Source organism: Micrasema longulum, unplaced genomic scaffold (assembly GCF_059751315.1).
Source record: "Micrasema longulum isolate JH-2025_06_02 unplaced genomic scaffold, ASM5975131v1 h1tg001351l, whole genome shotgun sequence".
NCBI lineage: Eukaryota > Metazoa > Arthropoda > Insecta > Trichoptera > Brachycentridae > Micrasema > Micrasema longulum.
In genome coordinates, this window is record NW_028278537.1 from 69,178 (window position 1) to 85,267 (window position 16,090).

Below are 16,090 nucleotides of genomic sequence, written 5' to 3' on the forward strand. Positions count from 1 at the left end.
ATAATTTGTGTAAATTTTTCTGAAAAGTTAAACAACCATGAACAGAGTCAATTACTTTTAAAATCTTCATATCGTCAGCAAACAACAATACCTCAATTTCATCGAATATATCTATTACATCATTTAAAAAATAATAAACAGGATCCCAAGTGCGATCCCTGCGGAACGCCGCTTGTTGCTAAGAAGGAAAGGGACATGTGCATGCGCATACATACAAACATCCATAAAACATAGATTTAATATAATGCGAAACTTCACAATTGCCATTTGATTTTTGATTTGTGTAACCATCCCAGTAATAATCTGTTTCATTATTTTCACCTTTGCACTGATAAATTTCGCAAAACATTTTTTTTAGTAGAATTTCGTCGAAATGGTCCGGCTTGGTAAACAACAACGAATAACTCTGCTTTCAAAAAAGATATCAAAACAAACTACACATTGTTAGAAAGCTCATACTTAAGCTATGTTACTAAAAAAACAGAAGTCTTCCATCACTTTTAGTTTTTTTTTAATGCTACGCGAAGTTGAGCTTTAATTTTTTTTTAAACTATTTTTTTCATGTTGAAGGGTCCATAACTTTGTTTTTACCAATACCATAAAACAAAATTTAATTTTAAAAGGACTTATCAACCATTAAGATTTTAATAAAAAATAAAAAAATCAGATCTGCCCATAAAAAAAAGTTATAGGAGGTAAAGGTATGAAAGTTACGAAATTCCAAATTAAAAAAAAAAATCATTTGAAAAAAGTCTTGGGGCCTAGGTCAATCTTTGGGGCTGAGTAGGTAGCAAATGACCTTACCTACTCCCCATTTTCGTATGTTCAACGTTCTGCCGAACACCCTGTATATGTTAATAAAGGAAATAACAAACACAATAACTCTATTCCTCATTCCTCCCGGGTATCCGGATTATTAGGGCTACGTGGGAAGACGGAACAATGGACATAAATTCATAACTTTCGTTGTTTTTATTTTTTAATACTTACTAAAAATTTTGGTAAAAATAGCACTCCCGCTTCGTAGCAGTTGATGTTGAGGACTCCGCCGCTAGCCGCGCCCCAGGAGGCCTCGGAGAGAGCCGCCGAACTGAGGAGGAAGTAAGCCGCCCTCTGGGAGTCGGGAGACAGGCGCAGGTAACTGTTCATGTGTGGCATGGCTAACTGTCTCCCCCCACTCTTGGCGTCCCAATTGCTTTAATAAAATAATAAAATCATTTCAATTTACGAAATAATATATCGAGTTTGTCCAAATGTTTGCTGACAAAGACTGGATTTCACCCCCCTTGGAAGTTTCCTTAAGGCAATTTCTTTCTACCTATCCAAACCGTTCAGTTTGAGAAAATTACAAATACATGGACATATTGAATCTCACAATTTTATACAAAAATTAAAAACATAGATTAACAAAATAAAATATAAAAAAAAAAAACACTATACTATGAAGAGAGGAGAGCGGATGGGAAGAAAAGAAGAAGGATAAAGAAACAATTTAAATATTAAGATAGTGACATTTCAATCTTGACTTAAATATAAATAAAGAAGGGGCGTCTCTAACATTAGTGGCTAGATTATTCCACAATCGAGCGGCTACTACTGTGAAAGAGGAGGTAAGAAAATTAGAGCTGTGACAGGGTACTAAAAGGGTTCTCTCGTTACTAGAACGAAGAGATAGTCCGTGTTGTGAAAGAGGTGAATGTTTCACATACACGAGGGATGTTAGAATGTTTTCGATGATCAATTTTAATGTTAGGAATATATAAAATTTCAGACAGTCTAGTCGGTCTGGGGGGGACTCGGTAAGCGAGTAGATTAATTAGTTCTGGGGAATAAAATGAATTATTTACAATTTCGCAAAGCAGGATCTGTTCTAAGATATTCCTTATAATTCGGAAAATGCGAATGAAATTTGTATTCTACTTGTTTTATGATTTTTTTCTCACATAACACTCAATTCTATTAATATTCCATTTATAAACAGCGGACTAGATGGCAGTGCAAGATTCAAGATTATGCACACTAACCTCACTTACCCTTTCAAATACCATCACTTTTGAGCTACTTTCGTTCATTGCCAATTCGCTCTGCAGACGTACGGCATACATTTTAATAGATGTACATATTATTTGAGAAATAGGGAGAAAATCAGTTTCATCTCTTCAATATGCTTCTACTTTTGATTGAACTTGTTTGAACTTGTGAGCACAGGCAAATTGTATGTAATCAAAAGTTAAATAAATGTAAGATATCTTACTGTAGGTATTTCAGGATCCAAGCATGTTCTTGGCGAATGGTATAGTCTGAAGCCGGACAACTTCTAGAGAATAGGCCATCGTAAGAAAATTGTCTGGACTCTTGTGATGGGTAGATAATACGAAGAGCCGGAGGTTTTGGTTGGAACACCTTACTAGGACATATCTTTCTTTGAAATAAACTTTCCAACCACACCTGAAATATATCAATCAATTAAATATTTTTGATGTTTGAAGTACTACTTTCATGGAACATTATTCAATATATTGAAATAAAATGAATTTGTTTTTTCATTTGTACCATTTTATTTTTTTCAAACAACGAGGATTTAAATATGAATAGACGAACGAGAAGATTTTTGTACACTAATAATTTTTCGAAAAAAATTAAAACAGATACCGGATGATATAAGACCAGCATATTACAAAAACAACAATTTAGGAAACGTACAAAAAATGCAAAACAGAAAACTAATAAATTAGATAAATCAGGTACAAATTAACTTGTCATGGCTGCAATTCATTCTATTGTGGATGTGTGCGTGTGCGATTATTTCGTGGACAGTAAAACACAAGAGGTAGACACCCTGGCACACAAGTTACAGGACCACATAAAAAATATCATAGCTGTCCCGGTGTCAAATCACAGTACGAAGAAAACTTTTGTTCAAAAAGAACTACCACGTCCACGCAACCCACGTATTCAGGTGTGTAGAGATGAAGCGGCCCTACAGAGTCCGTATGCAGGACCATTCAAGGTCGTAAGCTGGGGTAAAAGTTATTCATCGTTCTAGAAAATGGCAAGGAAAAGAGAATATCCGTAGACAGGCTGAAATAAGATATCAAATGAAAAAACAAAGTAGAGCCAATAGAAAACTCAAGGAAGGAGAAGGTAACAACAACTCCAGGCACGACTACAGCCAGGTCGAGCCGGAGGATCCACTTTCCAAAAAGATTTACCCCTTAATACTCCCCGCCAGTCCTTCAAACGCTTGAGTGCATGTTGTATAGGGCAAATTATTCTAATGTTTCATAAATGTATTTGGGTTTAGTGTCGTTGTTTGATTTGTTTGTACTGCGTTATTCTTCCTTTACGAGGCGGGATCTGGAGCGTGCGGCCGCGGTCTCAATTTGGAACTAACACTGTATTCCTCCACTGTCATACTGGGAAATTAGGAAAAGGTGATTGTGCTGACCATGTGTATTTGATTGATCACAAATTAACAATACTGCTGAGAGGTACAAAAAAAGCTTTTAAAATTTCTTTGTTTTGTTATTTCCGCGGTTTGATTGTAAGCAAATATTAAATTTTCGCTTAATTAGTTTTGAAAAAATTGATATGGGAAACTGAAGAAAGACAAGTCTTTATGAACAGTTTTGGGAAAGGGGTCGATGCTTTCATTATAGTCCTTCAAATATTCCTTCCCCTAATCTAATGTAATCCTACAGCAAACTGGGAGACCCCCTTTGAAGAAGTGGATGCAGTTTTTTACATTGGAGATACCCGTGCGAGTGGAAAGGGCGAGCAACCATATATCTTGGAATACATCTCTTGAAGACGTGTGGTGCTTCAGTAGGTACCGGCAACTGTCCACAGAATAGCAATAGACAATAAACACGACAGGTTGGCTACCCGGAGCATCAGAGACGCGGGTAAGTACTCTTCTCCATCTTTGCAGCTCGCCACCTACAACAAAGATCCGAGTTCTTCGCAACTCGAAATTATTGTCAACCGCAAACTGAAAATAAATCAATTTTAACTTCAATGCCCATCTGTATTAGGAATCTATTCAATACCGAAACTCGTTCATTTTAAATTGTAATTCATTTGATCTTCAATAAAAAGTGTTTAAAACTCACTCTTTAAAACTATCGGCTTTTACTTTATTATAAATTTAAAGCGACCTTTTGAAGAGCAAAGTGGGGCCACGCGTGAGATGTCGGATGTAGGATTTCGATCGACTCTCTACACCACATTTAAGCCTGTAGCAACTAAAAACATCTACGCGTAGTACAAACACCATAGAATTAGGAACAGTCCAGAAGGAGCGTAGAATCATATTTGAATACATCGGACTGTGTCCAAAAAACTCCCACTTTCAAGTCGCTGCGAAATGTTGCCAGATCGCGAAAGATGTAATCGTACCACAAATGTAAGATAATTAAATTTAAAAAAAAAGCAATTTGTTCATTTCTGTAAAATTTAATTGTACACGCGGAAACGTTGATTGACACAACAGGGTAGATAAGTTAATGGTCATTTAATAAGAGTTATTTAATAAATTAATTTTGAACTTAAAAAAAAACTATTTTAATTTAACATCAGGTCATGTAAATAATATTTGATATTTTAAAGTTAATATCGGTCAAATGTCCACCACGGCGTTGTCCAAAAAATGTACATTTTTTTTTTGTAAAATGTATGTAATAATTCGTAAGGGTTAATAAATAAATTTTCAAATAAAAAAGGTGTTTTGCAAAGTTCTTTAGATTTAGATCTAAATTACTCCCTAGGAAGGAAATCCAGCCGGTCAACAAACATTTGGACATACTCGAATCGTTGTGTTCTGAAATGATACTTTTTTTTTTTAGTACAACAACAACAACAACAACAAACCATCACGCCGTTTCTCTGTAAGGGTAGGCAGAGAGGATAGAACGCCACATCACTCTATATTTGTATACAGATCTCGCTTCCTCTTACATCTTACATCTCATACACGCGTGCCGATTATTCCGACTTTTTTTTATATTTTTTATTTTATTTATTTACTTAAGTTAGTTAATATTACATTGTATATTAACTAATATATTTACAATTATAACAAATACTTATTAAATATTTCTTACATAACTACATTATTACAATAAACATAACTTTTTTTTTTTAAATCCGTAAGTTTTCTTTCATTCTTCATACTTTCAGGCATCTCATCATACAGTTTTAACCCTTTATACATTAAGCTATTTTGTGATTTTGTTTTTTTCTTAAGTGGTAGTCTTATCCTATTTCTATTTCTTGTCCTATATTTATGTACATTTCTATTTAATATAATTTCACTTGTAAAATACTTTGGCATGAGATTATTAAACACTTTATATATAAATACAAATACATTACATTACATTTTGACATGACCATCTTCAAGTATTTGTTGTATTTAGTCATGCCATGTCTTTCTCGGTCTTCCTCTATTTCTGCATCCATCAACTTTCGCATTGTAAATATTCTTAGCCGTTCTTTCGCTGTCCATTCGTTCTACATGTCCAAACCAGCGCAGAGCTTCTTTCTTGATTTTGTCGATAATGCTTGTCTCAGCCTTACATAATACAATACAAATACAATCTACTTCCATTATCCATAAGGACAACTAGTTAGTTCTCACAATATAAAATTGCCATAAAGAAATGGATAGTGGAGGTGGGTTTTTTCACGGATCGATGAGTGGATCAAACCAAATAGGTAAAGTATGAGCACTGTTTATGATTTTTTTTCTATTGGTCTACGTAAATTGGTTATCTTTTTTCATGAAATTTTAGTTTTTTATTGTTTTTAATGATAATTAGGTTAATTGGATTAATGACGTTTTTTTTATTGTTATTATTATGTAAACTTTGTTAAATAGCTAATCTTAGGCATGTCTCACATTTTGTAAAATGTTTCCCTCGGCACGGGACACCCCAATGAGGGAAAATTATTCTGTATAAAAAAAGAATACAAACAATGTAAAAGTATAAATAAATAAACAATGTACGGATCTCAACATTTGTCCATCTATAGTACATAGTTTTACCACACATTTGCCTGAGAGATCGCATTTTGATAGCATTTAGCCTACTTTCTATTTGCCTACTTTCATTTTTTTAGTATGCCAGCTAATATGTCGTAATCATGGTCTCGGATGCGACACGGTTCGGCAAACACCCAGCTAACGCCTGCATAACATCTAAAGATCCAAATCGTGACACCGCGTAGAGGACCAATCAACAAAGCACCGAGTTTTTGGAATAGGTGTCCGAAAAGAATTTTGGGTGTGGGGTGAATTTACTTTGGATACAAAAAAAATGTAACTTTGCTACGTAGAATTAAATATTAAAAAATGTAAACAATGTCCTTTTATAGCGTAAAAAACCTATCTCCTTTGATTACAAAATAGAAAATAGCAATTTAGATGAAGTCAAGTCTATTAAGGACCTCGGAGTTATCATGAACTGTAAACTTACATTTAATGAACATATTGATACTATGATTAACAAGTCACTAAAACTCTTGGGTTTTGTTAGCTGGACATCTAGTGACTTTACTAATATGTTCACGGTTAAAACACTATATTGCTCACTTGTTCGTCCTCTTTTAGAATATGCATCCGTGATCTGGTCTCCCTTCTACGTAGGCCGGATAAATCATATCGAACCGGTGCAACATCGTTTGCTAAGAAAAGTAGCATGGATGATTGGCCTCGAGGGGAGACTACACTTACGGAGAAATGGAGTCAATGTTCAAAATCCACAAAACGTAGAAATAACATTGACTCCATATTTATGTTTGATTTACTGAATGGCCTAATTGATGTACCGTCGTTACTGGAACAAGTGGCATTCAATGTTCCAATCCGCCGGTTGCGAAATAATAATGTGCTGTTCCTCGATTAACACAGCTTGCATGCACCAATGTCCCGGTTGTGTCGTATTTTAAACTCGAGACAAGAACTGTAGTTTTTTGGTTTAAGTCTTTATAGATTTAAAAAATCACTAAGATAGACCAGATCTTGTCTTGAGGTAGTATTATTTATTTATTTTTTTGTCCTAGCTTCAATTTTATTTAGCTGTATTTTATTTGATTAGTACTTGTATTTGTAATAAGAATTGTATTGTATTTACCATCGTTAGAATGGACTGCATAAGTCCGTCAATTAAATAAATAAATAAATAGTGTGAGAAAATGCACAAAAGCAGGCAGCCGACACTGTTTGTGAAGACCATATGCTCGAACTAGTGATTTTTTAACTTTATTTTTATATATATTTGGACTCCTGTATTTAATAGCCTTATGTGTCATGTACAAGGCGAAAAATCGTTTTTGTTTGTCTTGGAAATGGGATGTTCGATCACTGATTTTGGTCTATTACCTTTATGAGTCCAATCACCATTGTTGCAAAGTTCAAGAATAATAGCGCGTGATAACTACTTTTAACGACAGTGTGGATATATGTTAAGAATATTCCATCTTTCCTTCATTCAACTTCAAGATTATGGCGTTGTAAACTGAAAAATGGGCACTGAAATAACAAATGTTCGATACTCTGTGAAGAAATATCATCGCATGGACAATAGCCATCATTCCTTAATTAAAACCTATATAGATAACTTCTCGTGGCTCCGTGTCCGGTAAAAATTTGGGTCGTTTCGAAAGTACTTTGGTGATGATGACGGAAGTTTGCCGCATCAGCCAGCGTTGGGTTTAGTGATTTTACCTGTAGAAGAAGCGCGGTAATGATCCTCCCAACGCTGCTGCGTATTTTGTTTTATACAGCGTTTAGCAAAGCTAACTAGTGATTATGAATGGGTATGAAATACCTGGGGAGTTTCGCCGACGTTGCTAAGTCTAGAAGTTTGTATGACAAGGTCCCAATCGCTGGAAACATCCGAATCGCAATGTTCCAGAAGGATGCGTTCTAAACGGTTAAGGCCCCACCTTACTGTTTCTTGACTTGGAATCGATGTGACCAAAAATACACTGAAAAGAGAAAAAATCAGAAAAAATTGATCAAATTTAACTTTTTTACACCTCTTGATCATAGAATTAAGAATAGTCCAGAAACCGCATGCGCGCATCAAACAGAAGGCGACTAAACTACTCTTAAAGGAGTAGTTTTACGTTTTACGATTAGTTTCTTTGTAGACGTCGCTCAGTACGTAACTCCCGTTTTGAATTAAACTATGCCGTGTTCTGTCGTTTTAAAGTGTAGAAATACGGCTGGAATCTTAAAGAAACAGGATGGAATTACATTTCATTTGTTAGCAGCAAATACATTACTGAAAAATTGATTTTTTTTTCCTTCTGTCAGATTTTAATGGAAAACAAAATGGACATTTTGTTAGTGTTGCCAGGGTAGTCGAATTTTTTACGCTACTTTGCTCATCATACATCATTTAAGATGACATAAAAATAACCGCTTTATGTAAAATAAAATTTGTTATATTTTTTAAATCCAAAGTTCATAAATTCAATCACTCTTATTAAATGACCCTTTCCTTATCTACTCTGTTGTGTCAATAAATGTTTCCGCGTGAACAATAAAAATTTTGAGAACTTTAAAATATATATATAATTATCTTACATTTGTGTGATAATTATATTTTTCGCGATCTGGCAACATTACTCGGCGACTTCACGCATGCGCGCGGTGAAAGTGGGGCAAAGTGGGAGGTTTTTTGAACACAGTCCGATGTATTCAAATATGATTCTACGCTCCTTCTGGGCTATTCTTAATGTTATGCTCTTGACGAGTAGGGTTTCATGCGAGAGTGGTGTTCAAAAGAGCGAATTATTTTCAATAAAAAAAATATGTATTTGCAAAATTGATGATAAGATTGTGACATTTAAAAATGACTGGAAATCAGTGAGTAAAACAAGAATAAAAACATTTCGATGCATTTTCTGCGTCCATGCCTTGGAATGCTCGGCCAAGAGCCAATACCGCGTCCCAACAGCGCCAACGGGACCGTACGCTGTTTGACTTAAATTTTATCTTTAAATTTATTTCAACAGAGAGGAAAAACATTTTTGAGAAGGGAAAATGGCAGTCTAGGCATTAACGGGGCTTATGACCTGTCATTGGCTGGTTTATGTGGCCACACTGTGTAACATTCATCATTCTGCTAGGCAACGCCTGAAAACAATTTTCCAATTTTTATACATCTTCTTTTACCAGGTAGTTAATTCACCAATGTTTGGGTATGTCCAAATGCTTGCAGACCGGCTGAATTTCCTCCCTAGGGAGTCATTCATATTTAAATTTATTTCAACAGAGAGGGAACTTACCAGCCAACCAACCACTTAAACCAGCCAATGATAGGTCATGTTCCCTTCTCAAAAATGTTTTCCCTCTCTGTTGAAATAAATATAAATATGAATGACTCCCTAGGAAGGAAATCCAGGCGGTCTGCAAGCATTTGGACATACTCAAACATTGTTAAATTTTATTTAGTTAAAATAATTTCACTTATAGAAATATTTTTCATTCATAAATTACAATTATGTAAATATAGGTTCGACAAACATTAGTTTTTTTACTATAAGGATGCCCAACAGCACAGAACACCCAGGCCTGAGAAAAATCATACGTGTTCTCATCGGGAATCAAACCCGCAACATTCAAAATATATTATTATTATTTATTTTTTCTTCAATGTAGGTATAATTTACACCCTTATTGAAAGCCAATATACAACCTGTCCCAAAATTCATACGATTCTTTATTATCTTTTAAGTCCACAATATCAAGTTTATTTGTAGCTGCTCGTAAAACTATTATTGACAATTCAATTCCATAAATTTAAAAAATACTTACTTGTTTATTTTTATTACCTGATCCTGTCTCTGAGACAACCCCAATAGAAATCCAGGGTTTTTAGATCGGGCGAACGGGGTGGCCATAAATGGGACCAAGTCACCCGATCCAACGCCCTGGAAACTCTTGGTTTAAGTATTCTCGCATAGGACGGGCACAGTGAGCCGGGCAACCAGCATTTTGGAACCACATGTTTTGCAAATCACTTATGGCCACGGATTATTTATTTATTTATTTATGAGTGTATACACGGCACAAATGCCTTTTATAAACACAATCATAAATACAATTAACATACAGTGGCGATGCGTGAGCTGGTTCTCGGCAGTAGGTATATAAAATTTTGCAAATGTCACAGCGCAAATGGATGCAAGGAAATAGAGTGAATGGACTGACCTTTTTAGTTGATTTTCTTGTTTTCTCCAAACTTAGCTGAGGCGGCGATAAGGCGGAGCGAGCGACAAAACTTCAAACCGAACATGCACTTCGATCGCGGTCAAATCGGACACTGACCCCAGGTGGCAAAATCATCAACTCAATAGTTATTAGAACTATAAAGGTGCAAAAGGGACAGGATTCAAGTGGGCGAGAGAAAAGAAGACAGGCATAGGAATTTATTTACGCTGTGACACATTTTCAATCGGCCTAACCATACAGTGTTCTATTACAAAATTATGAAATAATATAATAACAATATTACTACACATATTACACAGTTGCTTTATAAATGTTCTATATAATAACTTCGGGAATTTAATACTTAACATACTTTGGTAGAAAAGTAATTGAAACAAAGATAACGCGGTATATTCGAAATAGCAAAAATCATAAATCATTGATTTGTTGGTATTGTTGCAATGTATATTGAATGCCCTCGGAATAATACTAACTGTCTCCTGATAAGAGCTCAGGCGTTCTCAACCGTTTTAAAAATAAAATACAAAAGAAACAAAATAATAAACCTTTTTAAAAAATTAAATATTTTTTTAAAAAAATATATAAAAATTTAAATTTTAAAAACTAAATAAAAAAACAAATATCTAGTCGTACGTTTATATAAATATATTTGACATGTATTTATGTCTTCTAATAGTTCTGGCAAGTCACTTTGTAAAAAGTTCAAATAACGATTGATGTCTAAGTTTCCTTGTAACTCAAAGGGCCCGATCGCTTTTCCATTTAATATGCCCGTCCACAGGTGAACCTTGAATTGATATTGAGACCTGTCTCGTTTTATCAGGTGCGGATTATCATAGCTCCGGCTGTGTAGGTTGTGAAGATTTATATGGCCACCTTTCTCGCAGGTTGTTTCATCCGACCATAGAATCCGACCAGGATCTAAGGATTGAAGATCTTCTCCGTGCTTTTGCAGCGTCACACGGCAAAATGCGACCCGTAGTGGATAGTCCCGCGGTAATAACGTCTGCACACGCTGCAGTGATACGGGGTGAAGCCTGTGACGTTTTAGAATCCGATGGGCAGAACTTTAGCTGCTTCTATGGCACGTACCGAGGTAGTTGAATCATTTTCTATTTCATCGAGAACTTCTTCATAGTGTTCCGATCTATGTCTTCCAGCGTTTTTCCTGTCAGATGATAAGCGACTAAATACTCGACGATCCGGGTATCTGTGAGCAATTGGGTACCTTTTTTTTTTATTTACTGGGGATATCAACAGTAATACATGTAACAAAAATATAACAAATAAAATATACAGAGAATAAAACCAATGACAGATATCCACAGAAATACATTAAATACACGTACAATTCATACTAGTGTGTTTGTGTGATCGTAAGTGTGTGAGAGGGTGGGTGAGTGGGTGTTATATTGGAATGAGGGTGCACATGTGTGTAAATATTGCACAAGTGTCAAGCGTCGAAAATATAAATATAAATGAAAAATTAAGAATTAGAGATGAAATATAATAAAATAAAATAAAATAAGATAAAATAAGACTTCATTATTGAAACTAGGTATAAGACAAAAAAATATGTTTTAAGACGCGCATTTTAAATGTTGTTTTTTTTACAATCAAATGGATCAATAAGGGGAAAGTTCAAATTATATTCACTAGAAAAACGTATAAGTGGAGAGTTCTGGGCATAGTTTGTACGAACTGCCGGCACATGAAATAGAGACATTTAATGATACGAGTAACTCCGACAAAAGAGCCGGACTATCGAGGCGTCCACTAAGTATGTCACGAAGCACCCCCATGTCCAACAGTAGACGGCGGTCTTCTAAAGTAAGCGAGTGGTGCTTTTTGCAGGAAGACATATAATTGAGATCGGTATTCCTGCATCTCCAGTTAAGATGTCTAAGAAATGCATTTTCTCGATGCAATCTGTTAGCGGCGTTAGCATTGCATCGGCATTCTCCATAAATGCCAGTTCAAAATACGCCGAAAGTCCAATTCACAAAACACACAATCACAGTCCAAAATACTGCGAGGTCGATTCAGTTCGCAGATCGCTTAATCCGGTTCAAAAAGCCAAGCCGAAAGTCGTCAGTACGAGAGCCACGTCAGTTGAATACAGAACGGTGCACAGTAAACAGAATGGCAGAGCGTACTGACTTGCAGAGCACAGAACCTTCTCTGCCGGCCCCATAGTTTACAGGGCTTATGACCTGTCATTGGTTGGTTTAAGTGGCCACTTTACGCACTGTGTAACATTCACCATTCTGTCCATGTTCAAACTTCCACATTTCCTCAACTCTTCCATCTGTTGACTTTTGTGAAGTAAGATGTTCAAACATGGGCAGAATGGTGAATATTACACAGTGTGTCAAGTGGCCACTTAAACCAGCCAACGACTGGTCATAAGCCCTGTAAATGCCTAGAGTTCCATTTTCCCTTCTCAAAAATGTTTTCCCTCTCTGTTGAAATAAATTTGAATATGTACAACTCCCTAGGGAGGAAATCCAGCCAGTCTGCAAGCATTTGGACATAATCAAACATTGCTGCCCTATTGTAAGTCAACAACGAACATCTATTTATCTCTCTCTAACGTATAATCTCCCTATATCTATCTCTTTTTAACTATAACTTTATTGACTACGCACAATAACGCACATGTCCCATTCAAATTCTAAGAATTTGCAACAAAAAAACTATTGGGCACATTATAAAAGTGATTTTTATCAACAACAACAATTAGGAACTTCAGTCCTGCGGGAAATTGGATGCAAAAAATGTTTTCTTGCGCGCGGTAAAAATGAAAGCATTAAATTGTACGGTAAAATTTCTTAAAAAATGAACGAAAAAATAATAATAAATATATATATTATTAAAAAACGCACTACTTGAATGACGTCACTGGTTCATATGAACCATCCAATGATATGAGAGCTTCGAAGGATATCCGGTTTGGTCACCGTAAACGAACCAATTGGAAGAACTGTCATAAAACAACCTCTGATGTCACACGCGGAGTTATTTCAGAAATACAAAACTTAAAAAAATCATAGCGCTGATAATACGATATATAAAAACAAAAGTACTACCTTATTCGTGAGAAATCAGCAGCCAACACATATTGGATGTATTCATACACCGCTGGTATTTGGTAAGACAGCAAATACGATACAAGCGACATTTTGAATTTTGTCGGCGAATCGCCCATTCTAAGATTCTCCACAAAACTTGGAAAAATCGAGTTCGACTTTGGACATTTGGGGCTTATCCACAATCTAAAAAAGAAATAATAATATCAGTTAAAATTAGCGGATAAAAATGGAATCCCGTTGTTTATAGTCCTTAATATATAATTTGTTTAAAATGACAGCTGCCAAACTAAGGCCACTAGTGATGAGAAATTACTGATCACTGATCATTAGGGTATCACAGACTATAAGGGCAATTTTTTTTTTACAGATTGAGACACGCATACCCTCTTATTTTGTTCCATTTGCCCTTATAACTGAAATAATAAATATCATTGAAATCGAATAGCGATAACCCGTGCCGACTTGATGTCAAACTTTGAATATAAAAGTTTGTATGGAAACCATAGGGGAATATTTTAACATAATATTTATTTTGTAAATAAAACAATGGTACTTTGATTATTGTATCATATTTATTATGTATTATACATATTAATTATTTAAAGGACATTATTAATTAAATTTTCTTTTTAAGGTTTGTTTTTTACAATCAGGATATACTTTTCTGTGTACGCAACGTAATAAATATTGTTTTTGTTCCTCGTCCACTGTGATCAAGCCATGAAAGTCTTGCATCAACTTAACAGCTCTTTCAGCCGTATCATTAACTGCTTTCAGTGACTGCACCTTCATTTTAGCGTGTTGAAACGAAGTATTAGCAGGCCACAAAGTAGGACGCTCCATGAGAAAACTGTCATCAATTTTGAGTCGCCTGAAAAAGGATCTGCTGTTCATGGAAACAAAGTCATCGATGTTTTTTTCGAAAAGAGGCCCGCTAAGTTCTTCTCTCGATGGAATGTAGCGTTTATTGTGGACCGATGGATTTTTTTTGGCCAAATTAGCAACTATTTTTACCTTACTTTCTTGGTTAATATCATCGTCAAATAGAGACAAGATAGACACTTCGTCTGCTAAATACCACAAAACCTTCTGTATAGCCGCTTTTGATATAGTTTTGTCGACCATTTCGTATGCCTTAACAGCCTTCAAAAAGCACAAGTCCTCGTAGGGCGCTTTTACCGCTGAAGTGCATTGCAGCCAAGGCTTGACATAGGATGTCGCGATAAACAGGCAGACGTCTAATAGAGCTGTTTTGGCCTTATTTGACATTTTAAATTGAGAGCTAAACAACGATATTTTTAATGAATAAATAGCTCTCGCCATCCATCTTGCTTGGTGCATGGCGCTTAGAGACCGAATTTTAAATTCATTAACATTATCTCCGCCAAGAAATATTATGCAGAGCTCTATTAACTCTCGATAGTCATCTTTTACAATTTCTTTGGTCAATTCAGTTCTGTAATACTCTAAAAGTTCATCAAATTTAGAATCGTTCAGACGTAATAGCGTTTCTTTGTGGCTTTATATCTTCTCTACATTGATGTTTTTCCAGTTTGATCGAAAAATTTTGAATAAAGGGATATCGAGACTTGTAGTGACTTGGCTGATTTTGGCCTCGAACACAGCTTTTAGTACCAATTCGTAGATGTGATGGCGGCAAGCAAACATTTCTCTGTTCAATTTCTGTTCGAGAAGCACACATGCACCATTAATTTGGCCTGTGTTAGAAGCAGTAGTATCACAACAGAGGATCTGTGCTTTATCTTCAAGATTCCAGTCAACAATAGCATTCCAAACTGTTTGTGCCTATTCGCTTTCATTGGTAACGTACGTGGTAAGGAACGTCTACCAAATCAAGATTGGTAGACGTTCCTCTTCAAATTTGCGTACATCTAAAGCCAGCAACAGTTTTCCATCCCAGTGGACAGTTACAGTATCTGGTACATCGTTTTGAAAATTAAGTTTTATAGCTTCTGCGCGCTGTTTTCGCCTTTCTGTCCGAATTTTTTGAATGGAGGACTTGCTTATAGGAAATTCGTCAGTGTTGTGGCCAAATGCTTAAATAGTTGCTTCAATAATAAAGACAGAATCTCTCATACTTAACTGACACCTGTCCAATGCCGCCACCAGTTTTGGAGAAACGAATTTTTTTTTCACAGAAGTTTTAATAGTATCGGGCTGTTTCCTCTAAATTGGAATGGGCAAATCTTCTTGTAAGTCCGTTACTCCAGAATCAGAAGATGAAGTTTCTTGTAATGGCTCATGAGAAGACGTAGAGGGTGTTATGGATGCCAAATAAGTGGCCAGCCTCTTTTGCTCTTGGATATTTCTAAGACTCGCCTTTTCCTCCTTTTCTGTCAATTTTTTGTCCACTCCAGCTAAATGACCGGGTCGTCCTAGCTCTCTCTGCTTTTGTCAGAAAATCTTATCTTCATTTATCTTTATTAATTGAAACGCATCGGCATGTGCAATATCAAACATTTTTTTTGTATTTGTAACAAACTCTTGTTGACGCTGCTCAGACACATCTTGAGTTTTGTTTGCATCTTTTTGCAAATTTCTCCAATCTTGGTATAAGGCTACAAGTTTCTTAACACAGTTAGGTAAAGATTTAGTCGGTATACGTGCCTTTTTCCAATAAATAATGCACTTACGAATAGTAAGATTTGCACTTTCATTGACGCTTAAATTGACTTTGCGAATATTATAAAATAAAACCGCCAGCACTTGTACATTAGAGGGAAGTTTAGAACCT

The 16,090-nt window shown here is 35.5% G+C and overlaps 1 protein-coding gene across 5 annotated transcripts in view; it reads right to left on the reverse strand.

Annotated features, from left to right (window-relative positions):
* LOC148275744 (uncharacterized) overlaps window positions 1-16,090 on the reverse strand; it is a 154,129-nt gene that overhangs the window by 2,869 nt on the left and 135,170 nt on the right. For all 5 annotated transcript variants that reach the window (XM_088235261.1, XM_088235259.1, XM_088235260.1 and 2 more), the window contains 4 exons: window positions 13,333-13,518; window positions 7,830-7,989; window positions 2,255-2,448; window positions 991-1,195 (listed from right to left, as the gene is read on the reverse strand). In XM_088235261.1, the coding sequence (XP_088091387.1) occupies window positions 991-1,195; window positions 2,255-2,448; window positions 7,830-7,989; window positions 13,333-13,518 (745 nt within the window). The remainder of the gene's footprint in view (window positions 1-990; window positions 1,196-2,254; window positions 2,449-7,829; window positions 7,990-13,332; window positions 13,519-16,090) is intronic.